The sequence below is a fragment of the Rhamphochromis longiceps genome, linkage group LG17 (genome assembly GCF_057381845.1).
Source record: "Rhamphochromis longiceps isolate RC_006_pf linkage group LG17, R_longiceps_female_GT1.1, whole genome shotgun sequence".
Classification (NCBI taxonomy): domain Eukaryota; kingdom Metazoa; phylum Chordata; class Actinopteri; order Cichliformes; family Cichlidae; genus Rhamphochromis; species Rhamphochromis longiceps.
In genome coordinates this window covers 28,981,129-29,008,043 of record NC_140573.1, presented here as the reverse complement: position 1 = coordinate 29,008,043, position 26,915 = coordinate 28,981,129, and the positions used below count along the sequence as shown (strand labels likewise).

The 26,915-nt window shown below is 40.1% G+C and overlaps 1 protein-coding gene across 4 annotated transcripts in view; it reads right to left on the bottom strand.

The window, feature by feature from the left end:
- anks1b (ankyrin repeat and sterile alpha motif domain containing 1B) overlaps positions 1-26,915 on the bottom strand; it is a 278,973-nt gene that overhangs the window by 134,549 nt on the left and 117,509 nt on the right. For all 4 annotated transcript variants that reach the window (XM_085387689.1, XM_085387686.1, XM_085387687.1 and 1 more), the window contains 4 exons: positions 26,401-26,502; positions 20,585-20,707; positions 19,583-19,770; positions 13,253-13,384 (listed from right to left, as the gene is read on the bottom strand). In XM_085387689.1, the coding sequence (XP_085243815.1) occupies positions 13,253-13,384; positions 19,583-19,770; positions 20,585-20,707; positions 26,401-26,502 (545 nt within the window). The remainder of the gene's footprint in view (positions 1-13,252; positions 13,385-19,582; positions 19,771-20,584; positions 20,708-26,400; positions 26,503-26,915) is intronic.

Genomic DNA, 26,915 nt, shown 5'->3' with positions numbered 1-26,915 from the left:
CATAGCTGGCATCATTACAAAAAGAATTTGGGCACTTTGTGTTAGAGCCCTGCAACTGTGGATGTCTTTACAAGAAGAACTGGGGAGAGCAGACTTTGCGTCTTCTTATAAAGCCATGGCTGCTGGAGACACCTAGGTGGAGTAGTCATTACTGTCATACATGTTTAAACTCTGGAAAATCAGGCACATGCAAAGTTGGTGTAATAAAATGTAGCATCTCCATGGACGAGCTCGTGCAGCTACAAAAATCATCTCAGCAAGGAGCGATCAACATTGGACCATTAGTCATACCTCAAAACGTATTTTTACGTAAAGTTGTTCTTGGTTGTTGTTTTTCTATAAGAATTGTTTTCTTATTCATTTATTTGTATTGTATTGACCTCACTGCCATATTATTTACCCTGTTTGTCCAAGTCTTATTCTGCTCTTACTTGCTTTTGTTTTAACTGTGTTTAATTTTCTTTTTGATTCTCGATTTTCAATCAGTGGCATTTCAATTTATTCTGCAAAGCATTTTGGATCTATGTTTTGAAAATTGAAGCATTATTATTACTATTAGTAGGAATGTAATCATACCAAAGGGGTTTTTCAGTGGGTCAGATTTGCCAGGAAATGCATGAGATTGCTCCAAAGCGCGAAGCTGGGAGGGGGCAGTACTTTAGAGCGAACGAAGATAAAGCTTTCCGAGTTACTGTTCACTTCCAGTGAACAGAGGTCCAAAACGAAACAGAGACAAGTGGAACCATTGTCTTTTTAAAAGGAAGTGTCAGAGTTCATAGGAAATTCAGTTGTGATCTGAAAATAAATAACTCGCATGGTAAATTTTGGTGGGAAAAGTTATGAATAATCTCAGCTACTGTCTCCATTGTTCACAGGAACAACGAGGATGTCATTCTGTATTCCAGAGCTTTTGAAACGCTACGAGCGGAGTCACACTGATTAATAGATGCACTGAAGAAAAGCATATGACAAAATCTCCAGAAAGAAATAATGAAAGCTTTGCCCCACTAGCATCTGAAGGGAGGAAAAAACAAAATGAAAAGAAGTGATGGTGAAAACTGAAAGAATGGCAATAGTTAGAACTGTAACTAAATGTATTCCTTAAATGAATACAGGTATAAATAATCAATAATTGTATTGAAAAAGACCTATTTTTGTGCTGTAACTTGTGCTATACCCTTTGCTACCAGGTATAGCTACATTTCTCTCTTTCACTTCTACATCACCTTTTATTATTCCTGTTAAATCTCCAGCGTCCACCCTGGCTGCTTTGGCAGAAACAAGGCAAAAGAAAGGAGGTCAAATCTGACAGGTGTAATAAAAACCACAGCTTTGGATAAGACTAGAAACAGACAGCGAAAAGAGAAGGGAGAGGAAAACACAGGTAGATCAAAAGGACGCCAGGATCCTACTCAACACTTACTTTGGAGTTTGTGTCAGCGAATCCCGAGGAGATGAGCACGAGACAGAGAGACAGAGCGGGAAGAGGAAAATGACTTTGTGCTCAGGAACAGAAGCAGAGGAAGTGGGAGTGCGGTAAGTTAGGAGAAAGGATTTCCTCACGCACAAAGACGAAAAATGCACAGAAATGGGAGGCAACTCAGACAACATGCTTGTTTTTTCTACACTAAAGTAAGCCAAAGAGAGACAAGAAAGCAAGCGATCCGGCTTCACTGAAGAGAGCAACAAACTTAAAGTTTGAGCAAGTCTCTCTACAGCACATGTCCCACCTATCTCAAACAGGACAGTCGGTGCCGAGAAATCTTTCGACAGAAGCCTAGGAGCACCTGAATGTGGAGATGAAATTAATCCGGCAGGGTGACAGCAGGTTTAGCTACCTGATATTCTGATGGTATTCTCCCATTTGTCCCTGGAGGTGATGGGGGGGTCAAAAAGCTTTAAAATGTGGTCAAAAAGGCTTCACGCAGAGAAGTGTGTGCTGTGCCTCCAACAAACAGACACACTCGGTCTTCATTCATATCCCTCCCTCTCTCTCTATCTTAAAGGGAAGAGATAGGACAGAGAAACTTGTGTCTGAGCTGAACAGGAAGAGAGCAGACAAACAGAGGCCTCCTCTGGCCACTAATTAGCAGGTCGTATGCAGCTCCCATCCAACTGCCAGGCCAGATTAAACGTCTGACAGTGTGCGTTTTGGGTGTGTGTGTGTCTATGTGCCTCCACATGTGGCCAGAAGATTGTTTCTGATTATATCTGTGTAATAATGCAGTGTGGCATTTGTACGTGTCTGTCTGCTGCAGATACAGTTTGGTGGGGGTTTTATGCGTGTGTGATCATGTCAGAGCTTTCATGCATATTTTGTGTGTTTTTCTCTGATTGAGTTTACTCTCGTTATGTATAGCATTTGTGTGTGCGTGCCTGTTTGCATGTGCGCAGGCCTGATAACCCAACCAGGAAATGTGCTGTTGCTTCTGTTACATCCGAGGAACTTAAATCCCAAATCTCTCTTTTTCAGTTAAACCCAGCGCTGTACCACCCAACAGCCAATCCACCACCCCACACTGTACACAGAGTTCACAGGCCATCAGATATGAATAGACGCTATAATTTGCTGGCATTTCCTCATGGAGACCATTTGATTAGAAAGAAAGAGGAGGGGTGAACACAAGAAAGGACAAAGGACACTCTGAGGGCCTGAGGGGTGCGGTCAGTAGAGGATACCAATAAAGAAAAGAGACAGAACGTGAAGAAAAATTAAGGCAGTTCAAAACTGAATGGGTATGTTCTTCTTTCTTGATAATCAAACATTGACCAAAATCCCATCTGGCAACCTGCAGAATGCTGTAAAAAAAGCTGTATTTTAATTTTTTTTTAATCATTGCACAGGCACAATTGTATCCATTCTGTCAAAACTTCATCTCCATCTATGTGTTCTGTTGTGGGTTATGATTTGGGGGATTTGTTTCCCATACAATTCTACAAGAAAGCAATTAAGTACATCTCTAAAATTTCTATCCGGTCGTTAAGTCTGGCGTCACTAGCCATGTCTGGACCTAAACTCCGCTGCAGGTCCATATATCAAACGATCACTATGGCATTACTGAGAGTTGAAAAATTCTCTAAAGTCTTTCATCTTTAATAAAATTATCAGCGTTCTGCTCTACCAGGTGTAACAATTGAGTTTAACATCCAGGCATCCATGAAAACGGAATTTATGACATTTAACGGAGTTAGAAGTTAGCAGGAAGTTAGCTCGCTAGCTTCTATCTAAATACAATATAGCATGTCCTGACTGCGGGGTTTTGGAAACAAATTAAAAAGTACAGCTCTGTTATCATTTCCAACATAAATGACAACAGAAAACTAAACAGCAGTGACGTTTGTAGGGTTACTGAAGTTGGGCTAGCTGGTATATAATGATGTGCTACGTGACCGCTAGCGACACAGGTATGTTAGCATAATATAAACAAGCTAACTTTGCTGGAAGCTGGATGCTGTAAAAGGACCAAACTTCAGCCAGGAGAACAACTGAGATAATCCATCCACAATACGAGGTTAGTCATTCATATACTGGTGCATGGGCTGGGCTGTAGTTACATCCTAAGGTTTTAAAAACTGAGCTTAAATAAATGATTAGCGGTAATAAAAGCCGAGGGAGGTCAACAGTGATCACTGACTGTTTTAGGAGCTTTTTGAGATTAAATAGAAGAAAATACAAAACATTAAACATGTTAACAACACAAAAGCCATATTAAATGCAGACTACTTTAGGCCCGGAAGTAGGATTCATCACGTCATCACTTAACGACCGGATTACTGTTTGATCTCGGGTAATCACAAAAATAGGTAAGGTATAGGGAGTATTTGATTGAGAATTAAAGGACAGAGTGAAGTAAATCTGAAACTGGAAAATAGAAGAAAAGGAAAGAAAAAGTCAGAGGTGCAGGTTGGTCCGATCAGCGAGCAAGGATTGCCTTGCAGAATTGGATTTCCCTCCATGGCTGGCTAATCCCTCAAAAATCAGCTAGCTGAGCCACCCATGGGACACCGACACTCACTCCACAGAAAATTACACCCTTCACATTCCCCATGTATTCTACTGTATTGAGCAAAGCTCTAACTGCGGCTTCCCTCGGCTCCACGCTTAATCCCACAGACACGGCAACCAGCTGGAGCAAGAGACTGCAGACAGAGAGCCACTGCTGTGTGACCAATCTTTTACTGCATTTAACTGCAGGTCCTTCAACTTTGGAGGAAGTTCTGAAGCAACAAAAGGCTGCTAAGGTGAGTGTGCGTTGCGTAACGGTGGGAGAAAAAAAGTTTGCAGCAGGAAGCACATTTAGTTTGGAGCTGAAATTAACTTCCCAGTTATTATTTTATTTCCCATGGCTGCATTTACACAACCTTACTGATAAACCAGAAGCAAAAACTGAAAGCTGATATCCCATTGTTTTCAAAGCTGTTTAAATATGAACAGATTAAAAAAAACAAAACAAATCTTTAACCGCTTAAGACCTGAACTCTTTTATGGCATGCATTTTCAATTTGTCTTTGCTATTTGGGCTGTTTGAGACCTCATGAATGTAAAAACAAAGAATTATGTGGGGGGTTTTTCCTGATTTTTGTTTCTGAGAAAAATGAGATCCATATTTTTACATTTCGATAGAACAGTGGCAGTATAATGTCCTTGTAAGTGGAAATCAGGCCCTTGTGGAGCAAAATTTAGTATTTTGGTCTAGACAACCCAAAATGTGATGTCCACATATGTGCACTCTAGGTCCTAGGAGGTTAATATAGTAGTTGATTTAAAAGTCTGATCTTGTGTTTGTTAATCACTGGCCAATATTACAAACATTTAAAACAGCTGAAAAAACAGAATTAAAGGCAATGCATATGTCAGCCCCAAGTGAGGCAACCATGCAGACTATGCCTGGTTTTTGCAGGGACTCATGGGAATGTTAATGTTGAAGTTGTCATGCTAGCAGTATTGTTATCATTCTTGCAGTGTTTGCTTTTTGATTGTTATGTTTGTGTGTAATATGTTTTTATGGCTGAGTGAAAACTGTTTTCTTCAAGCACAGGCCACCATGACTGAGGTTACCGCAGTGGTTGGAGACCACTAACCAGCCTTATGAAGAGCCACGAAAAAAAACATCCCTCCCAAAAGAAGGGCCATTGGACTTGACCTCTGTGAACACTTTTCCTGATCAGTTTATGAGCTCAGTCACTCATTTCGAGTCATACTGAAGGCTACGTCCACACGTACCTGGGTATTTTTGAAAACGCAGATTTTTCTATGTGTTTGCGCCTTTCGTCCACACGTAAACGGCATTTTCGGTCACTGAAAACTGAGATTTTTAAAAACGCCTTCCAGGGTGGATATTTTCGAAAACTCAGTTTTTGCATTTACATGTGGACAAGGAAAACGGAGAAAACGCAGCGTCAAAGGTGTGCGCATTTTTTGACGTCACACTGTGCGCCACGTTATTGTTTCAGTGAAATGAATTTCTACAATGGCGGACTTACACCAAATACTGTTACTCTCTGCAGTGTTTAAATGCTTACATATACACACACAGTTACTGTCCCTCCACACAGGACTCAGTTCTGTTTCTATGTGCAGATCTATCTTTGTTTAGTCTTTCCCACCGAGGCTTCTAGATTTCTGATTGGCCAACATTTCTACACTGTTAGGAATATATCGCCACCTGTTGCTTTGGCATGTTCCTAGCAGTGTTTTCCTTCGTTTTTGCGTTTACGTGTGGACAGGATTTTTTTTAAAAACAAAAACGGAAAATCTCCGTTTGCAAAAATACCCGTGTACGTGTGGACGTAGCCAAAGTCTATTTTGTAGATTTCCTGAGAGGAGGATAATCCAAGGATACGTTCATTGTCTAATGAAGTTGGACTGACAAAATGTCAGTTAATAAATGTGTGGTTTCACAGTCAGTTCACAGTCACTTCCAGCATACAAAACAGGATTTTATTCACCAGGGTGTCATCACAGTACCTATGTCCATCTTTTATACTGCCTATCAGCTTGATGTTTGCTTTATTACACTTAATTTATTTTAGTGCACAAGAATGATTTTCAGTGCAGACCTAAAATGATGTGAGACGGGCACAAAGTAGTGGAGCCAGTGGCTCCTTGGCACTGGCTTCACTACTTGGCAGCTATATTGGTGAGGATATAGCTGTCAAACACTAAATCTTTGTATTCAGACTGAATTAGCAAACACTATATCCATTTAAAATCAGCATGCTGGGTTTGGTATGATGGTACACTAAGCAACTGCAACCTCATAAATATATTTATGTAAAAATCAAGAAATTCCTTTAACAGAGAGCGGTTCTTTTCCAGAAACTCATAATCTCCCGAGATTAGACCAAGCTAAACATGATGAAGCATCATCTGCAACTGCCTCACATCTCTCGACAAAGTTCATTCCCCTTTTTTTAGCAGAGTGTAAATCGCTCAAAATGACAAATACCTATCATCATAGGTTTTTTTTGCATAACTGTGCTGCCAGAGGCAAAATAACAGAGACAGACGTTTCCTGCCAACATCATTAGCCCTCGCGTCATGTGGGGCCACAACAGTGTTTCGTATGAAAATAATTTCCATCAATATGTTACACAAATACACGGATACAAATGATGTTTGTTTAAATATGAACTCGGTACGATCAGTCATCTTATTTGCCTGTAAAGCCTTCTAACCACATCTTTAATTCCTTTGTAAACAAGAACACAGAAAGCAAATTTACCCTTATCTCGCTCTGTCACCTGTGTGTAGGATTGTCCCTTAATCTCTTTAACGCGAGCTCATTTGAACTGGAACACAACATAATTTGCACACATTTAACAGTCTCTGCATAAGCGTACTGTGTTTTCAATGCCTTGCTCAAGGGCATCAACACTACAGGAAGGGTTGCTGTGCTGCACCGTATTATAAAACCAACACTGCAGTAAAAAAAAAAAAAAAAAAAAAAAAAAAAATTCCTGCTGGTGGCTTTTCTTTGAGCTTCTATTCCCCTCTCGGCAGCTTTCTCTGCCTTTTCCTGTTTACCTCAAGAATAGTGAGATATGTGATACTCCGACGGGATGTAAAACTACACACAAACAAGCGCACGCATCCACAGCACATCTTCATGGAGTCAAGGGCATTATAGGTTTGTGCCAGTCTATTTCAGGTGAAATATGACAGCACCTATATGTGTCTTTTGAGTTATTTTGACAGCCTATAGCTGCAGTCTAGAGGGGCATAACGCCATTAACAGGCACCAAGTGTAAGCACAGAGCTGCGTCACGTCCCATCGAGAGACGGGAGCGAGAGCGGGAAATGAAAGCAAAATCAAATCAAATTAAAAGAGAACATAATAATAATCAATTAGTCTAATTCAATGTTTTGAATGACAGAATTTCTGTTTTCAGCCAATTAAATGAATGATAATTAACTGGAAAAACAGGATTAAAATCCACAGAGCAAACAGCATCATCCGCTATTCACTCCGAGCAAAAATTTATAACACTTTTGTTCACATCTTTGTCTCAATTCATACAATCCTCACACACGCGCGCACACATTTGCAGGCACTGCAGAGTTTTAGACGTCTCAGATACGGACTGCAAGAAGTAATTATTTGCTTGATCGTTTAGTCTGCTAATTATTTTCTTGATAAATTAATTTTGTCTATAGTAAATATCAAGAAAATAGCCACCACATTTTCCTGGATCTATTACTGACTTTTAATTTAATTTTACAAGTCCAAAATGAGATAATTTAATTTTCTCCAAAGGTTCTATTAGACATCAAACGTCAAATCTGAAAAGCTGGAGCTGAAAAAAGAAATCCTACTAAAATAATTAAACACATCATCCAAATAGCTGCTGACTATTTTCAGTTATGTATTTTTATCTCATAACTGGCACGCTCATTTTCTTTCAGGAAATTGATGTTTCCTTTCCCGAGCAGTTATGACTACAAGGTTTATGTGAGTGGAAGAGAATTATACTACTAGCATATACAGAATGGCTACATATTAACAGTTTGATTTATTACAATGGTATAATGCAAGATTAATTAATTTTTCCATTCAGTTCAATTCAATTTTATTTATATAGCACCAACTCCCAACAACAGTTGCTTGATATTGTAAGGTCAAGACCCTAAAATAATACAAAGAAAGCAACAACAAAAAACCCCAACAATCATATGGCCCCCTATGGCAAGCAATCCAGCGACAGTGGGAAGAAAAAACACAGTTTTAACAGGAAGAAACCTCATGCAGAACCAGGATCAGGGAGGGGTGGCCATCTGCTGCGACTGGTTACTGAACACTTAGGAAAGATTCTCCTGTTTTGACTTTGTAGTCACATCAACTCGTGCTGCCCGAAGTCCTTATTAAAAGACTCCAGGTAATGCCACCAAGAAAAAAACTCTGTACTCTGAATTTCTGTAGTATTAGTGATGAGCAAGAGGAGGAGCATAATGGTGTGGGTGGAGTCATCTTTGTCTGAATGGGAATAAGACCAGAGAGATGCAATTTACCTAAGTAGGCCTCCAAAATGACCAAGCACCTGGGTTTCCTCATCACGCGCACATTCTTTGAGTCATCCGCCCTGTTGGATGGAATATAACCAATGGTTACGAGCGGAAAAATGTTTCTCCCCCAAATGGTTGGCAGTGGGCGAGAAATTTGGGGTTGAGTTACTGCCACTTCCTATCACTTCTGCTATAACACCACTAACGGTGGACTGTGGAATATTTAATAATAAATTTTTCATGACTGGACTTGTTGCACAGGTGGCATCCTATCACGGAACCACGAAGGAAGTAAATGAGCTCCTGAGAGCGACCCATTCTTTCACAAATGGTTGATTTTATACACCCACGGTGATGGAAGTGACTGGAACACCTGAAATAAATCACTTGGATTGGTGAGTGAGTACTTTTCAGTACCTTTAGTCTTCTTTGTACTCATCGAATCTTATCACCAGTTTGTTTGCATGACATTATGATACCGCCACTTTGCTTCCAGGAAAAACTTCAAAAGGCCAGCTGCTGTGTGTGATTTATTTATTTATTTAAACGAAGCATGTCTAATTCTGCACGTAAGATAAAGATACAGTTTCCATGGAGCAACTTCAACCTTGCTTATTTTAAATAATTAAATATTACAAAACATTAAACAATCTGAAAAAGGTCAATGATCTTAAACTTTAAACATAAGATGAAAACTCACCCACTCACACAAATTCTACTCCCTCATTTAGATGCTTTTAAAGCTCTGCACATAATTTCTGCCCCCTCATAAACACTTGCCTTTGATGTTCCTTAGCACCCTCAAAGGCTCTCATGGCTGTCTGATCTGTGACAGCACAACACTAACCTCTACAAACTGATATCTACATATGAATGCACACAATCTGGAGTCAACCAGACCAGAAGCTTATCCTGCACTTAGTCTCACGAGTTTTGACCGATCATGTCTGAGCAGGCTTTGACTAAATGCTGTTTGTGTATCTAACATGCAAATCATGAAAACATCTGCTCTCATACAACTGTTTAAAACATATCTGTAAAGGTGGACTGTACTGGAAACTGAGCCTGGATATCACTTATCTGGATATTTGCTGGCTAAGATTCTTTCATTTCTCACACAAAGACACCTTACAACACACATCTTAAAACTGCGTCAGCTGTGAGTAAAGCCCTGTTTCCTAAGAAAGAAAATTAGAGCTTGAGAAAGAGAAATGTAAGAAGCAAGTCTGACTAAGTGTGGAGGAAGAAAGTCAGACGGAGGAAGAAAAACAGGAAGGAAGTAAAGATGGTGAAATGAGAGGAAATAACCTGGTAGAAAGTCAGGAAACGCTGACATGTGCAAGTGTGTGTGCAGCAGTCTGACGCACCTATGCTGTTGGTGACTGAGATTTGTTAATGGTGGACATCCCACGCCTGACATCTCAAGAAAGTCTGTGTTGCTTGGCAACACTCCAGACCTCTCTCTACAGCATCTCTTGTCTTTCCTGCATTTCATCATTACCTGTCTCCCTTTTCTTTTGCTTTCAAGGTTGTCGCAAATGAGTTCTGTAACTTAATTTTAAAAAAGGTGACGCTTTGGCGTCAAGCTGCGTTCACATGGAGATGGTCAGTGGAAACCTGTAGCTAGTAACGACAATTCTCAACAGGGGAAACTTCGTAATGAGGGAGTGAGTGCAGTCATGTGTGCACAAAAAACACGCATGTGACAGGCAGCAAGGATATGTTAAATTCATTACCTCGGGCCACAAAGGTACAAGGTACAGACACACAAATATGTATAGACACACAAATATTAAAACATAGGCAAACTTTATTTCGTGCTTGCTTAAGACGTGCAGTCTTGCACAAACATAGAAAAATAAATAAAACGTCCGCAGCTGCCATTTAATAAAGGTACATATTTACTTTGCTGTTTTTGTTTCAGGGTATGACTTCACGTCAGATGGCTATTTTGGAAGCTGTGAATTGTGGGCCTGTTGAAATACTTCAAGCAAGTTTTGACATTAGACATCCATCTCCGTAATGCTACAGGGCAGCTTTTCTTATTCCACTACTCATGAACCTTCATCCAACACAATGGACTGGCAGCTGCTGGGACTGGATGTGTTATGAGAAGTAGGGGTGGGTTTACCGATTAAAATTGGTTAGGTTAAACCTCACAAAATTTCAACAACCACCAAACAACTAAAACTGTAAATGAGAGCAGGTACATGGATTCTGCACAAATTCGTAAACATAGAGCGCGGACCCGCCGACGCATCAGAATTGGTGAGATGTCAGCTTTCTATGTTTACGTCTTTTTTTTTTTTGCACTAGATTCTGACGCTGCAGGTTTCATCATCCTCCAACCAAAACTGACTGAACCATCAGCAAAAGAAGATCCAAACTAAGCTTCACCTTTCGCTTCACGTAAACATCGTCATGAATTCCCTCTTACTTTTGCTGTTTTGCTTCCACCATGATAAAATGACACGTCATGCACAGCTCTCCCTCTCTCTCAGTGTACTTCAAGAAGAGTGTCACATCTAAAAATCTCTGTTTTCTGCATTATCCACTTTCTTATTACGCACCAGTCTACCACTGTGTACAGCGCTGTCGGCCGCGGTTTGTTTTTTATTTTTTTAATTTAACTAACTTACAACAAGAAATTTCTGCTGCTGAAGAAACTTGTCACGTACACAGTCATACACGTGACAAATAAAATTTGAATTTGATATAAATGTAATAATAGAAGATGAAGAAGCACAATTTCAACATCATGTTTCAGTTTTTCTAACATTATATATTTATATATCAATATTATATAGTAAGATTTAATAGATTCACCAGTTTCACCAGTCTAGCCCACATAAGATGAAAGTGGGCTGTATGTGGCCCGCAATGCAAAATGAGTTTTATATCCCCGCTCGAAAGTTTTTAAATGACTAGCTTGATAGGGCTGTGGGAGGTTCCTGACCAGATTTCAATTAATCAAACACATCTATCTGATTAATATACTCATTTTCCTCAAATTAAACAATACACAGCACATGAATCAATTTTTATTTACCAAATATCTGATTTACATGTTTATATGAACACTGCCTGTATATATTAGGAGGGCAGGGTTCTTAGTCTGGAGGATATTTTGTAATCAATTGAATTTGACAACATCATTTCTGCTGACATACAGTAAGTAAACCAAAGAAATATGAATTTTCCAATGAAGAATTTGAATAATTTTAATGGCATTAAAGTATATTGAGGGGGGGGGGGGTTAAAGAAAACTTTAAATTACACCATATTTCACTTTAACATGGTGCTTTAAGCGGTTTATTTTAAGGTTAGACTTTCTGTATGACTCATTACAAAAATCTAGCACTTTGATTGACAGCTTTAAGTGACAGCTGACAACCAGGAAACTAAACACTCAGACAAGAGACAGAGGTTAAAACACTACTGCGGACATCTAACGAGGGAGAAAGATGACCAGGGGGGACTGGTGAGCGCGCATGTTAGCAGATGTCACGTGGATTGATAAAAACAAAAGATTGAGATGTAAACAATGGTGGCGACTGCAGCACAGCTATTTTTTTTTAGACCCTATTAATCCTCTAAGGGGATGCAAATGCTTTTTTTGTGTGTGTTTATGTTAACTCTGTTTATCCACAATGGCAGTGGGAAAATCACTGCAGTGATAAGTTAATTATTCAGCAACGACTCGGTCCTTCTCTCCCTCTGACACTCTGTTCCTTCCACTTCTACTTCTTCAATAAAACCAGCGCGAGCACGCACGCACGCACACACAAATCCTCCCACGCAAGCTCGAGATGATGTCACACACAAAAAGCTGATGATACCGAATACGCTGTGTATACCCACATGCTCGCATTCAAAGGTTTAAGCTATCATGCACAGCGCATTAGTACAAACGCACACACTCGCCCAGGTGCGAACATCTCCAGGCGGTGTGCCAGTCAGGCCGGCAGGCTGCCAGTATACCAGACAGAGGGTCTGTTGTGTTGTAAATGTCAGATGTCCCGCTGTTTGTGCCAGCATGCATCTCCCTGCTAAGCACTCATTTAAACACACTTAATACACAGCGTGTGGGGCTGAGGGAGCCGGAAGGAAGAAGTAAAGATGGAGCGGGAATACTGAGAAGTAGTGTGAGTTTGGATCAAGCCTGCTTGTTCAGTAAAACCCTAAAAATCAAGCTTCTGTCCTACACAGCCTTTCTTTGTTGTTGTAATATGCCCATTTTTCCCCACAGGGATCATTAGCCTTTCATGTCGCTTCACTGTATCAGATATTTCAGCTGAGAGTTATTCAGAGTTCATGAACTACTCGTAAAGGTAAAAGGCTTAAAAAAAACAAAACAAAACTGGAGAGATAGGGAGGATCTTCAGAAATGTATGATAAGGAGATGAAGAAAGGCAGAAACTGAGCAGAGTATTTAGAACTGCCAGGAGAGCCGGTCTCTCTAGTGACGGCTCATTCACTGCGTTCCCAAGGTAACCAGTGAAAGTATTCGCTCAGAACAATGGCAATATCACTAGCCTGTAATTTGTGTGTTTGTGTGTTGCTTTACTCTACATCATGTATGTTAAATAAGAATTGTGATGATGATATCATTCTTTGACTCTGTGCACACCGACACTACATTATAATGCAAATTAGGAGTCAAAACATCATCATCATGCAGTTAGAGTTAGTTAATTCACTGCATATAAGTGTGTGTGTGTGTGTGTGTATGTGTGTGTGTGTGTGTACCTGCGACAGGCTGGAGAAGCCCAGGTTACGACAGCCATTGCATGGAGTCAGTGCTTCCCAGAAGCCAGTGGGACCGCAGCTCTTTTCTGCCTCATCTTCTTCCATGGCCGGAGGGAGAGGTGGCGTCGGCCGCTGTGAGCACAAAATTCAGAACACAAGTATACGATTGTCATTATAACAAGTAACCAGTAATAATCAGCTCAAAGATTAGAGGGTGTATGTGTCCCAAGAAGATTAATTGTCAACCGGACAAAGAAAAGACTGATGGTACCGTACAAAAGCCATTTGTATACATCAGCATAGATTTAGGAGGACAGAGGGTGACAGCAGTTATTTTCAAAGCTGCTATGACCAATATATTTACAGTAACAGTGGCTCGTGTAACCCTGGCACAGACAGAAACAAATTGGAATAAACAAGCTTTTACATTAAGACTGAATTAAAAGAACAGCAGAGCTCCTGAAGGCTCTGCTGGTTGAGAGAGGGGTGGGAGTTGGAGGCTATTATGAAGCCTTTCCAGGTGCCACTTATTGGTCAGAAGCAGCTCACTGTTGATTTGCCTTCTGGAAAGAAAAAAGAAGCAAGTAGGACCGCAGAGACTGGTCACCCACCTCTGCCATTCTCTTTAGCTCTACACACAGAGTTATTAAATTCATCTTTTTGGCTTCAGAGCACAATGCTAACGTCGCTCTGTGACAGCTGTGGGTGCAAGTAAGTGGCAGTTTGCTAAAATTATTTAACTTATGATGCTTATGGCTAAATGTGCAGCAGATTCACCAAAAACACTCTTATGGGATAAAATCAAACAATCAAATACATTCTTATCTAGAATTTCTTTCCCTGACTTTCTTCCATTACTGGAGATTTTGATAATTACAGTAAAAGCCAGCTTATTTCCCCTCAAAGGCACCATCTTTATCAACCTCAGTATCTCTTTGTGAAGCTCTTCATGGGGATCACAGCAAAAACCTGCAACCCTTCTCATATAACTACTTGAAATACCTGCACAGCACTGCTTTGGGCTAGTATGTGTTAGTGAGAAAAGCCCATTAATAGCAGAACATCTGAGGCTCACACGCAGTGCCCTTTCCTGGGGGCTCTTTGGCTCTCAGGGGACAGGTGTGCGGATGGGCTCTGCAGTATGAAGCGTCAGAGGGCAGATAAAGCCCACCTGATATCTCTGTGAACCAAACAACGCAGCCGAGGGCGTAGACCACAGCAGATTACAAAGACAAAAACACATATCGGCCGTCTCTAAAACTGCATATAGCTTTTACGAGGAGTGATGAGGGTGCACAGACTGAGGGAGGTCTCATGTTCATCATGCGGTGATTATCTTTAGAACAGAGGTCTAAAAGATGACAAGCGAGAGGGCAAAAAGAACAAAAAAAGAAAAGGATTAAGAGCGGCAGGAATGCAGAGGGCATGCTAAAGAAGCAAAGAATGAAAACTGTGCACCCAAATGAAGTTACAGAAGGAAGGAGAGACAGATGGAAAGAGCCAAAAAACGGCAGCGAGAATGGAGACGGAGGCAGAAAATGAGGCAGAAAGCGAAAGGTCACCAATCGCTCCAGATTGCAGAGGGCCCTTTGCAACACTTGAATATTGATTGATCTAAAAAGGACTGCAGTATTCACATATACATACTGCACTGTATGCATAAACAATACATAACCTTTCATTACAGTATGAATGTGATGCCAGCCAGTGTTCAATAGAGAGGACACAGTTAATTATTCATACTGAAAGCTGCATAGCTAATCAATATTACATTAGTTGTCAATGGGAAAGCTTTAAAGGGATAGATTATGACTTAGGGAAAATCACCTGCTTAACTACATGAAAATGTGTCTTTTATGTCTGTCTGAAAGCTTCTTAACACAAATGAGTTTAGTTCATTTGATGGAGGAAACACAAAATGATTTATACTTGGATTTAAACTGACTCCAGTGTAATGAGTTTAAGTTACACGAGTTTAAATTTTACAGATCAATATGAAACCCAATAAACCCTTAGACATTTCCCTGCACTACATGCACATGGCTCTGATAGTGCAGCCAACTGGTTAGTGAAAACTAACCATGCATAAAAAATATCTGTTGAAGAGAGTCTTTGCATGGATGAAAAACACAGTTTTTACACAGATTTTAAGTGGCTCGACAGATCCAGGCTCAAATATCTCTACAATGACTGAATGGGTTACGCTGCACTAGATTTCTTTCCTAATTGTTTGGACCACTAACACTGAAAAGTGTGATATGTCCCCTGATGGGAAGACAGGAACTGCAGGTGTGGCCACAAAATGCCATTTCCACAAAAAAGGAGTACATTTTCATATTATAATTATATTTAAAATGGGTTTCTTTTTTTACAAAATAAAAATAAAAAAAACAATCAAACTAATCAAGTCTGGAGTGAATTTTTTATATTTTATGTCTCATGTTCAGAGTTTTTACTCAGGGCTGCAAGTATTGTACAGATTTCCAACTAGCATGGAGAAGTCTTAATTAACTGGTCATTATAGACAATCATGGTTAGCGATGAATAAACAAGGATCAACTCCTAAATCTAACTGACATCTACAGCAAGGTGACATTTTTGGTCGTGGCAAAAATTACATTTCAAACCAGTATGAAAAATCTGATCAATATGCCCAATAATATGATTTATTACAATATATCCTTACTTGATTCTGTGCTTAGTGATAGAATGTTAGTATCGGGAGACAGTAAATTTTATAACCTGCTAATCAGTGTCCCTCAACATATAGCTTAAAGCAAAGCTGTATATCATTATAGTCCTGCAGGGTTGTTAGCATGGCTACAGATTGGCACCAAATATTAGAAATTAAGGAACACATTTGATTTTTAGTCCAGACAGTACTTGTAAAGGGTATTTACAGGTTCCGGCCTCTTAGATGTGAGGATCTGATTCTCTGCTCTATGCATCATCTGCACGCAAAACACAGAAAGAGTCCAAGTAGGGAAAAGAAAAGTTGCCAGCAGGGGGCGAGCTGTAGAAAGAAGTCAGAGTGCAAGTCCACAAGAAAGTTTTCCTCACTTGACTTATGACCTCATTAAACACTTTTCTGTTGGGTTTATGGCCTCAGTCACTACCTTAGCTTTAATTCACTTAACATGATGTCAATTTTGGTCCAATTTAGAGTAAAACAGACGACAAAGCATCCAAGCCTCATTTGTCACATCTGGTTTCCAAACACCAAGATGAAAATGGCCAGAACACTCTACTTAAAGCTCCACGATGACATCCACCTTTTATGTACAGTCTGTGCTTTTCCATCACGGTTATTGGGATACACAAGTTCTGGAATTCTGGCTGGAAAAAATACACAATCTCAGCTTTGATTTGAAATACTTAGATAAGCATGTGGACTAAATTATTTAGTTTTGAATTATAATTGAATAATAAATTCTTGTGTAATAAATGTAAGCAAAGAATACAACCAGTGCCAGCAGACCAGTGGCATCAGATTATAACAAACACATGCTGGTTTAACCACACAGAATGCACATGCTAGTGCTCATTTGAACACAACTCACACACATTTCCACTCTGACTTTCTGAATTCACACTGTGCCAGCATTCTTCGTGAGTGTATGCAATCTATGTGTGAGTTATTGCGCATATTTGCATTGTTCATTTCTGTACTATAGAGACACTGAATCGCACACTAAATAGGCCCGGCCTCAGTTTAGACAGTAGCCTGCGGGCACATATAAACACACACAGACATACACAAGCTAGGAGTGTCAGTAATAGAATACAAATTGGTACTTATAGAGAGGGGCACAAGATGGATTCAGGTAATTACAGCCTGAGTAAGACGTGGTGTACGTGTTTAATGTGCATGCACGTGTGAGAGAGCCTCAGCATGAGGTCTGTGCACCTGCTGCACTGTCCATAAAAGCTACTTGAATTACGCTGAAAGTGAACTTATTAAAGAAATGAAAAAAAAAAAAATTGGACTATTGATCAGCGTCACAATATTTTTTGCTGGAGTGTCTGTGCATGTGTTACTGTAGGGGAGAGAGATGGAGAGAAATAGAAAGAAAAATAGAAACAGACAAGCAGTAATAAGTGAGAAGCGCAGGCACATTCGATCGCATTTCTTTGGACAACCCTGTGAGTGTGCACGCCTGAGCGTGCGCGCACGTGTGTCTGTGTGTGGTCTAAAGGTTCAGGTGTGATAGATGACCTGTGTTTCTGTCTTTCTGGCTGATGGAATTGAGCCTCAGAGCCTCTTCGTCACGCTGTGCTGGCTGTTAGAAATAAACTGCAGGTGTGATTCTCTGGTCAGCTAACACTGATAAAGGTCATCCACTTCCTCCTGAGCTGAACTTCAAGCCATTAATGTCTAATCAGTTTTCTCCTGCGTAAGAGTGTGTGTGTATGTGTGTTGTGTTAGGAGAGTGTGGACAGATACGGGGAAGGCGTGAACAATATTTCAGCATAAATAGGCACCAATTTAGAAGAAGGTCATGAAAAATATCTGCAGGCTGTGAACGGATCTTTGAGCACAAAGAATAATTACAATTGTAAATAAACCCTGGACCTGTTTTGTTTCTGTAACAAGAAGTGACAACTCAACAGGACGAGCCAACTCAGCAGCATCAGTCTGATACTGCCCTCTGTAGTCAAAATAGTCAAAGTGCAGTCTTTTTTGTAAGCCAGAAGTACACAAAGTGCCCATTTTATTAGGTGCACCTTGTTAATACAAGGCTGATCCCGCTTTGACTTTAAAACTTCCTTTAAAACTTCCTGAAGGCTTCATGACGCAGATTCAGTGAGCTGCTGGAAACACTTCTCGTTCACATGGATCTCAAGTCTCAGACTGAGATATGCCAAGATGCAAGCCATGCTTTCATGCTGTTTACAGCTAATTCTGATCCCATCAACAGAATGTTGCAGCAGAAATCGACACCCATCAAACCAGGCACCATTTTCCAATCTTCTCTTCCTGTTTTTGGGTAAGCATGTGTGAACGGTAACCTCAGTTTCCTGTTAGCGTTCTCTTATCTGACAGGAGCGGCACCCGGTGTGGTCTTCTGCTGCCGTAGCCCATCTGGTTCAAGGCTGTGAACTCTGAGATGCTCTTCTGTACATCCTGGTTCTGACAAGTAGTTATTTCGGTCACTGCTGCCTTCCTATCATCTCAAAGCAGACATGCCCTTCTCCTCTGACCTCTGGCATTCAACAAAGCATTTTTGCCCAGAGAATTACCGCTCGCTCGATATTTTCTCCTTTTTCTCAGACCAGCCTAGCTGGCACAAACAACCACATCACTTTCAAAGTCACTCAAATCACCTTTCTTTCCCATACTAATGCTCAATTTGAACTTCAACGGGTCATCTTGACCGTGTCTGAATGCCTGAGTAGCTGCCATGTGACTGGCCGATTCGATATTTGTATTAACAAGCAGCTGAACAATACCCAGTGAAGTGGCCTTGACAGTAAATGAAGATCTGCAGCACAGCTGGGCCCTGTGTGCAGTAAGATAAAACATCTTGAAGGACTAAATAAGAGCTGATAAGCCTGCAGAGAGAAATTCTTTTAGATAAACAGAGAGCCTGCCTGCAGTCAAACATTTATAGATGTGGCAGAAACATTTTACTCAGAGCCAAAATATTTTTCTATCGATTTTTAAGTCTTAATTTATTCTAGAGCAACACAGACATTATTGTAGGGACTAATTGCAATTCGGTCACTCCTGAAATTAAGACTTTCTGAGCCAGTGACCTCATACCAATCTTATCTGAAATTGCAACCATAAACTATCTAGTTTTTTTTTTTTTCTTCATTTGGCAGATTTGCACTGACATTTGCACTTTTGTTTTATCTGTTTACTAAAACAGGAGAAAAAAAAAGAACAAGTAAAACAGAAAGCAGGCCAGCACAAAGCAGCCAACTAAAGGGATATTTAGGGGCATAAATCAAACTCCAAAGACAGCAGGAGAAAAAGAAGTGCTGCAAAACCACTAAATTCTTGTATTTAAGAAACTGGAATAAGGCCCGGACATTTACTTTTGAGTTAACCATCATCATAGTCAAGTGTCAGTTAACAGAAAAGTAGAAATGCATTAGTAGTTTTTCTTTTTGGCATGGAGTTTTTCAGAACAACTTTAAACTCTGGTGTGAGAATATTTAATTACCAACGAGGTGTTCAATTGCAAACTACCTCAGTGCCCTTTTTTCCATTTTTGCCTGGCTCATTACTTCCCACAAAATGCATTTACATGAGCAGACCAAGAAAGGAGAGGCAAACACCACAACCAAAATGCACCACGCCTCTGTAATAGCCTAGTGGCGTACCTTGCTGGCTCGAGTCAGAGTGCCGTTGGGTCGATCTGGGCGCTCCTCATCGGACAGCCGCCCGCTACCGAAGCTGTCCATAGAGTGGGAGGAGATGGTGTGGCAGAGCTCCTCGAATGAGTAGTCCCTATCCCGGCACTTTTTGATCTCATGAAGCAGTTTGGACAGTTCGCTTGTCACAGCATCATCTGAGGAGGATGTAAGAAATGTGATCCGTATCTGTGAAGCCAGTTATTCTCATACCGGGTACGCCAGCAAATATATTTTATCACCAAAACAACAAAGAAAAAAAAGGTGGAAGAAAATCTTTTATATGCCTGTCTGATTTATTGTGAGATTAACCTGTTTGGCAGACACAAAACTCCTCCCCCGTCTGCTTCCTGCTTTGCTTTTGTGTCGCATTAAGGCACACTGTGCTAATCACTTCCTCCTGCTTCCCTCCACGACTCTCTAGGTAATCAAGGTAATTATGGGATCTGCTGACAATCACTGAGAGGAGAGCAGATCAGCACACACTCAGCAGGTTGCAATGTCATATTTGTAACACAGGGGGCAGTGCTGGACAAGGTAAGTGTGGAGTGGCAGTGACTGTTATTCTCCACTAAAGGAGCTGCTCTCCATGGCTTTATTCAGCCCATATTGCAAAAAGTAAACAATAGTTCCAATCAAGTTTAGTGGCGTTGTTCTTAGAGTAAACTGGACACATGCATTTGGATGATGGACTGGTCTGTAATGTTCCCTTATATATAAATAAATGCTTTATATAAATGCCTTTGTAGTTGTTTGGGTATATTACTAAACATATTGTAAGCCTTTGTGCAGAATGCATAAAGGAATGTGCTACATAGGTTGTTATTTGTTGTTATGTCATCTGTCTACACCCAGTTTCTGTCTTTATTTCTACCACTTCCTCTTTTTAGAACTAAAAAAAGCTGTATTTAGTCACCTCAGAGCTCACAGTCCAGTACTTCAGTTGTCACATGAATCTGTCTTCATACTTACTCTTGTGTCTCAGTGAAGGGGACGCGGAAGGCGAGGGAACAGAAGTTCGAGGTGTAGGGACAGGACACGTGCGGACAGGCTCCTCCAGGATGCTCAGCTTCTCCATCTCATCCATCATATATTCTACAGACACGTGGAAACAGCGGAGAATTAAGAAGATGGATGATGAAGCAGACAAGATGAAAGCAATGTGAATTAAGGGGAAAGTGAAAATATGCCAGGAAGACGGGAATAATGAGCAGAAAGGGCACAGAGTGGAGGAAGTTTGGAGAGTGATCGAGGAGGGAGAGCGAGAGAGAAAAAAATCATTTCAGAGGCATTTTACCAGATCAATATAATAGCACAGCCATCAGTATTGTAAACAGCTTGAGCTGCATTCAATTCACACTTTTCCCCGCACCGCAAATTCACTTCACAGCTTCTGCTAATAAAGCAATCTGCTGTTCACGAAGGTAAAACAGAACAAATTATGTGGCTAGGGAAGGAAAGAGGAAGAGGAGGGGAGAAAAGGGTTCAGGTGAAGGGCCAGAAACAAAGTTCAACACTTGCTTAACTCAGGCAAAGCAAACGAATACACTTGCAGACAGAAATTAGGTGGCAAATTCCCTGCAGAGTCCTAATGAGGGAGCCGGTTAATGTCAGGAGGAGTGTTTGTGCGTGTGGGTATATTTTCATTATTATGAATAGTGGCATTCAGCTCAGTAGTTATGACGAACAACCACATTTGCATACAACTACACTTAGTACTGGAATTTGTATCCGACTCAAAAAGAAAGACGAAATGCTTCGACAGATTTATTAAGTTCCATAAACAGCAGAGAACATAAAGTGCAGCGTCTTTATAAAATAATAAAATAATCCACTGAACTGTAGTACACAAGCAGTTGCTGATGGGTAGTACAAAATGAACTTGTTAATTCAAACAGTCGGATGAATCGTGTGCTGTGAAACAAATGAGATTCTATTCATAACGAGGTGCCTACGGCAACCAGAAAGCCCCTCGACTGGTACAATTGAGTAAATGACAAGTATTCTGCTCTTTGCGTCTCTGTCTGTGCGTGTGTGTGCGCTTTTCCATCTCCTCTCCAACAGGAAATGGCATGCAGCTGATCTTTTCACTGAGTCACAGCTGCGTCCTTTCCCTCTCTCTCACACATTCACTCTCCAATTTATGCTGAAGTCCAAATCTCTGTTTGCACTTCTAATTTAGAGAGACAAGCTTTTCACGGCTGTCATTTCTGACCAATATGCACAATGACATGAATTTTTGACTTTTAAAAAGCTACGTTCATTTCATAAACATATTTTCTAGCCTCACTTGTGTGCATATTAACAAATATTCCCCCAAACTGTGATTCTATATGCACAGCTCGGGATGTGAACAGCTAAGGATGCCGAATTAAGTCCAGACAGCTGCACTGTATTGACATCTTCAACCCCAGTTATCCACATAATCACTCTTCATTCTTGTAAATACAAGTGTGTAAACAAGCAAATCCACAGAACTGTATTGTAAACTCTATCCATTCTCTTCTGCTTTTCCAAATTAGGGTCGCAGAAGTTATTTTAAACTGTAGAGGAAATCCCAAATATACCAAATAAAGCTAAATGTTAGGAGTAGGTGTACAAAACAAGGAGCAAGAATCTAGTAGGTGGTGCTGCGACAGAGGCTATACGGCATTTGGTTAGCATACACTGACTGGTGAGTTACATATATCACTTTTCTGTCATTTAACTGTTCAATGATGTTGGTTTAAAATGAATGTCAATGTAGGAGGTCTGTATCAGAGGGAAAAGCTGAAAAACGTTTGAAAGTCCAAAATGTATGTCCTTCATATTTTCTAAAGGATTCTGGCCACCAGGCCTGGTGTTCGACTGTCTTGAATCTGAAGTCAATAACATGAACATCCTGTCTTGGATCAAAAATTCAAGCTAGTGCTGGTGTTATGATGGGGGGTCCAACTGGGCATTGTTTCAATTCAATTCAATTCAATTCAAATTCTTTATTGTCCCAAAAGGGAAATTAGTTTAGCAACAGGATAAAAGTAAACAAAAAATAATATAAAATGACAATAATAGTAGTAGAAAATCCCAGAACAGTTATATGGCATTTAGGAGACAGGATGCAGTACGGATAAAAGAAGTCTGGAGTCTTTTGGTCTTCCTCAGAGGTACCCTAAAACAGCGGCCGGAAGGCAACAACTCAAACTCACTGTGAAGTGGATGGTTTGAACAATTAACAATAGAATGAGCCTTTCTAAGCACATTTTTATTGTAAATGGCCAAAAGTCCATCTTACCAGCGCCCTGAAATTTTGCTAGCAGTTTTTACCAAAAGACCCAACCTCTTCTTATTCTTCACCGTCAGGTTACCAAACCAGGCAGCAATACAAAAAGACATCACAGATTTGATAAAACTTCTATAAAACAAAGACAACATCTCAGATGAGACATTAAAAGATCTCATTTTCCTTAAAAACAACAGTCTTTATTGAACTTTTTTAGTAATGGCATCAGCATGAGATCCAAAACACAGTTTATGGTCAAGTACCACACCTAGATATTTGAAACTCTCAACAATCCCAATATCAGCAGTTTTAACGATAGTGGGTGATGAGCTATAAGACTAAGAGGACTTCCTAAAATCAATAATCATGTCTTTAGTTTTTGACACATTTAGTGAAAGGAAGGAGTCATCACACCAATCCACAAAATCATGTTTAAACACCACAGCCTTGAGTATTGTTGCTGACCATGTCCATTCCTTTAGGACACAGTGTACCAATCTTTTAATGGCCGTTTCTAACAGGGTAACTCATCATTTCACAAACTCAAATCATATCAAACTGGTTTCTGGAACATGCACTCAAATGTTCACCGTACTCAAAGGGCCTCCGCCGTCACCAGATCGCAATCCAATAGAGAACCTTTGGGATGTAGTGGAACAGAGCAATATTGAATCTATGCCTCGAAAAATTCAGTAAGTGCTGAAGGCAAAAAGCAGGTGTAACCCACTACTGCTGAGGTGTACCTAATAAAGTGCTGAGTGTACATCGTGTAGTTTCAATAAAGGGCTTGAACAGAGTCCAATTCTGTTATGTAGCGGAGACGCAGACCATCTCTAAAGCTCACTGCTCTTCATTAGCAAAAAACTAATTACTCAGAAGTTTTAGATGCTGGGTTTGGGGGCCGCTTTATGAACTGAAGAAGAGAATTTTAGCCCATTGTTCACTATACCTTTAGCTGGTTAAGCCTCCAGAGGTAAGCATGTGCTGTTTAACTCTGCCTGACTGATGAGAATCACAAAAGAGAACTAAAACTAAAAAGCATTTCGGGGAGCAACTAGCTATGTGAAATCATTTTTCAAGATGTGTGGGTAGGTTCTTCGCAACAACAAACCACTTCCACTTCACATATGTAACTCTGAAGCAAGTAGAAGGATAATAAAGCAACAACTACATGTTAAGGTTTAAAACACAAGACAAATATAGACAATTTTCCCCGATTTTGTTATTTGTTTACGCCTCAAATTGTTGTCGTGCTAAACGTGAAATAGGAAACTTGAATCACTAATTACATCTAAATTGTTCTGCCCTTTGCATCGCTGTGCGTTCCCTGGTTTAATGTCAGCTTTCTGTCTGTTATTTTCTAACCGTGGACGATTTGTTACATTCCTGGGGCTCAGTCTCTGCTCCCCTTTCTATCTTTGTCTCCTAGTTAAGACTGTTTAGCGGTTAATTTAGGCTCTCCTCGTTCGCCTATCCCTCCAATCCTGTCTGTCTTTATCTCACTCTCTTTAAATCATGCGCAACAACACGCCTAACGTACACCCACAGACTACACAATGACAGATAGCGAAGGCCTCCAAGCCACAGATTAGAGCGTTCAAACTGAACCTCATAATCACTTCAGGAAAAAACTGTCTTTAGAAGGTGCAATATGGAGAATCTTTGGGTCCGCGGGGACTGCGGCGCAAACTCACACAAACAAGCATTGGTTGCACACAAAACCCACTGCAGCAGGACAAGAGCCAAAACAGGGTTCTTAATAGCAGGTGGAATAAAGTGAAGACACTGAAAATGACAATATGCTTTTTTCTTTTTGGGCCATAAATTACAGTATAGCTGGATATAACTGCAGTACTCCTCCAGCCACAATCATTTTGAAAACTCCTAAACATAGACTATAAACTGCGTATTAAAAACATTAATATTACCTTGACTTCACCCATTTGCAATTCCTGAGTTTAGTGTTATCACAGAAACAGTTGCCATATTTAGAGAAGTGTATAGGTGTATTGCATATTCATCACTCTCCACCATTTGCACTTAGAGCTGAAGAAGCGTCTCGGATGAGGGGTGAAAGGTTTTCACGAAACTTAAAGAAGTCCAGACGTTTTTCTTTCCAAGCTCCTTAGACTACTATGACGTGGATGACTGAGAACCTTCAGTTACATGTTTCAGATCAAAGACATTTTTGTATTAGACAAAGATAACCTGAGTAAATTGGTTATCTTTGTCCAGCATGGACAGCATGTCAAATCATCTTATTGGGATCAGTTCGGACTTTGCAAAGGCAATTCCAAAACCGTCTTCAGGACATGAACTGGTGGCTGGATTTTCTCCTTCATGAGTATAATTCATGGTTCCATCGATTATAGCAAGTCGCCCTGAAGCAGCCCTGAATCATCACACTACTGCCACCATGTTTGACTATTGGTGTGATGTTCTTTATATGAAATGTTGCGTCAGCTTTATGCCAAATGTAACGGGACCCAAACCTTCCTAAATGTTCAACTTTTGTCTCATTGGTCCACTGTCTGGCAGTAATTGGGCCACTTATTTAATGATTTAACAAGGGTTACTTCGGTTATCTTTATTCAATATTAAAATTTGTCTGATGATCTGAAACGTGAAAAAAAGTATGAAAGTATGAAAAATAGTATAAATCTGATAGGGAGCAGATGCTTTTTCCTAGCACTCCCACTTTTATTTTGAAACTATCAAAGGCAGAGTACACCAAGGACAGATCATCGACCACATCAGCCACCATAAATATGCATTTCTTGTATTTCTTAGGACGGAAACTACAGCACAAGGGCAAAAAGTCCACAAAGAAAGGCATCATTTACTTCACTCATCATAGCTCGTGGTTCTAAACTTCACAAGAGTAGAAACTCTTGTCAGAGCAGATAATTTTTTTAACTCATCAAAGCAAGAAAAGCAAAAATGAAACTGATGCCTGGGATGATTGTTGCATTCCAGTTAGCTGAGCCTTTTCCAAATTCAACCATCATTAAGGATTTTAACAAGGGATTTTCCTGCTTTGACAAGTTGGGATGTTTGAAACTACTATTAAATAGCAAAGCAACAAAATCCAATATGAAGATGTAAGTCTGACCTTTTATGGCATGCCAAGGTCTTGCTGCTCCTTCACAATGTGTGTCGATATTAGTATTCATTTATACACTGCTGGAGAACATCTATTATAAGGGTTCTTAAGTGGTTTAGATATGGACTTTATTGCACAGTAGTCATCAGAAATACCATAGTGCTATTTATCCACTGAAACTTCCAGAATCTTATTGATAACAATCTTATTTAAAATCCAGCTAAACCAGTGAGACAAAGAAAATAAGTCAAGGCTAACAGTAACAGTGCATTCAAACTAAACACATACAGGAGCTTCCATTGTCGCTGGTGAACTGTTAAATCTTTCTTTTTGTTGTTATATATTTAGTGAACTTATATAAGATTCTTACACCTGAAATGCCCCACTTTCTCAATTCATCTAAATCAAAAGTGTGTGCGTCTTTACCTTGGATGAGAGCAGTGATCTGCTGGGATTTTGGTGCGGGATGATCCCTCAGAATCTCCAGAGCCGTTCTTCCTTGGCTGTCTCTTAGATTGGTGTCGATCCCTGACACACAAACACACCCAAGAAAACGTGCATAAAATACAAGAAAAAGAGGGGGAAAAGTCAACACCCATTACTTAGTCTAACAATACAGGACCTACTCAGGCTTGCTCATGATAATTCACCTTCACCGCAGATACACAGAACTAAACACATTCAAGCGCAGTATACAAAAATAAATATGAAGTCAGATCTGTAAACACACCACTCAGTCAGAAACACCAGGGAGCATTTTTTCCAAGATTATAACCCAAATGTTTTGTAGATGAATGCAAATTAGTCTCACACATACACATTCTTGCAATGCTAAGTCACAATCTCAGACAATGACACATAAAAAGACTGCATTCAAAGACTGATGCACAATATCAAATAGGTCATATGTGAAAATAAATGTCATTCCAATCGTTCTGCTG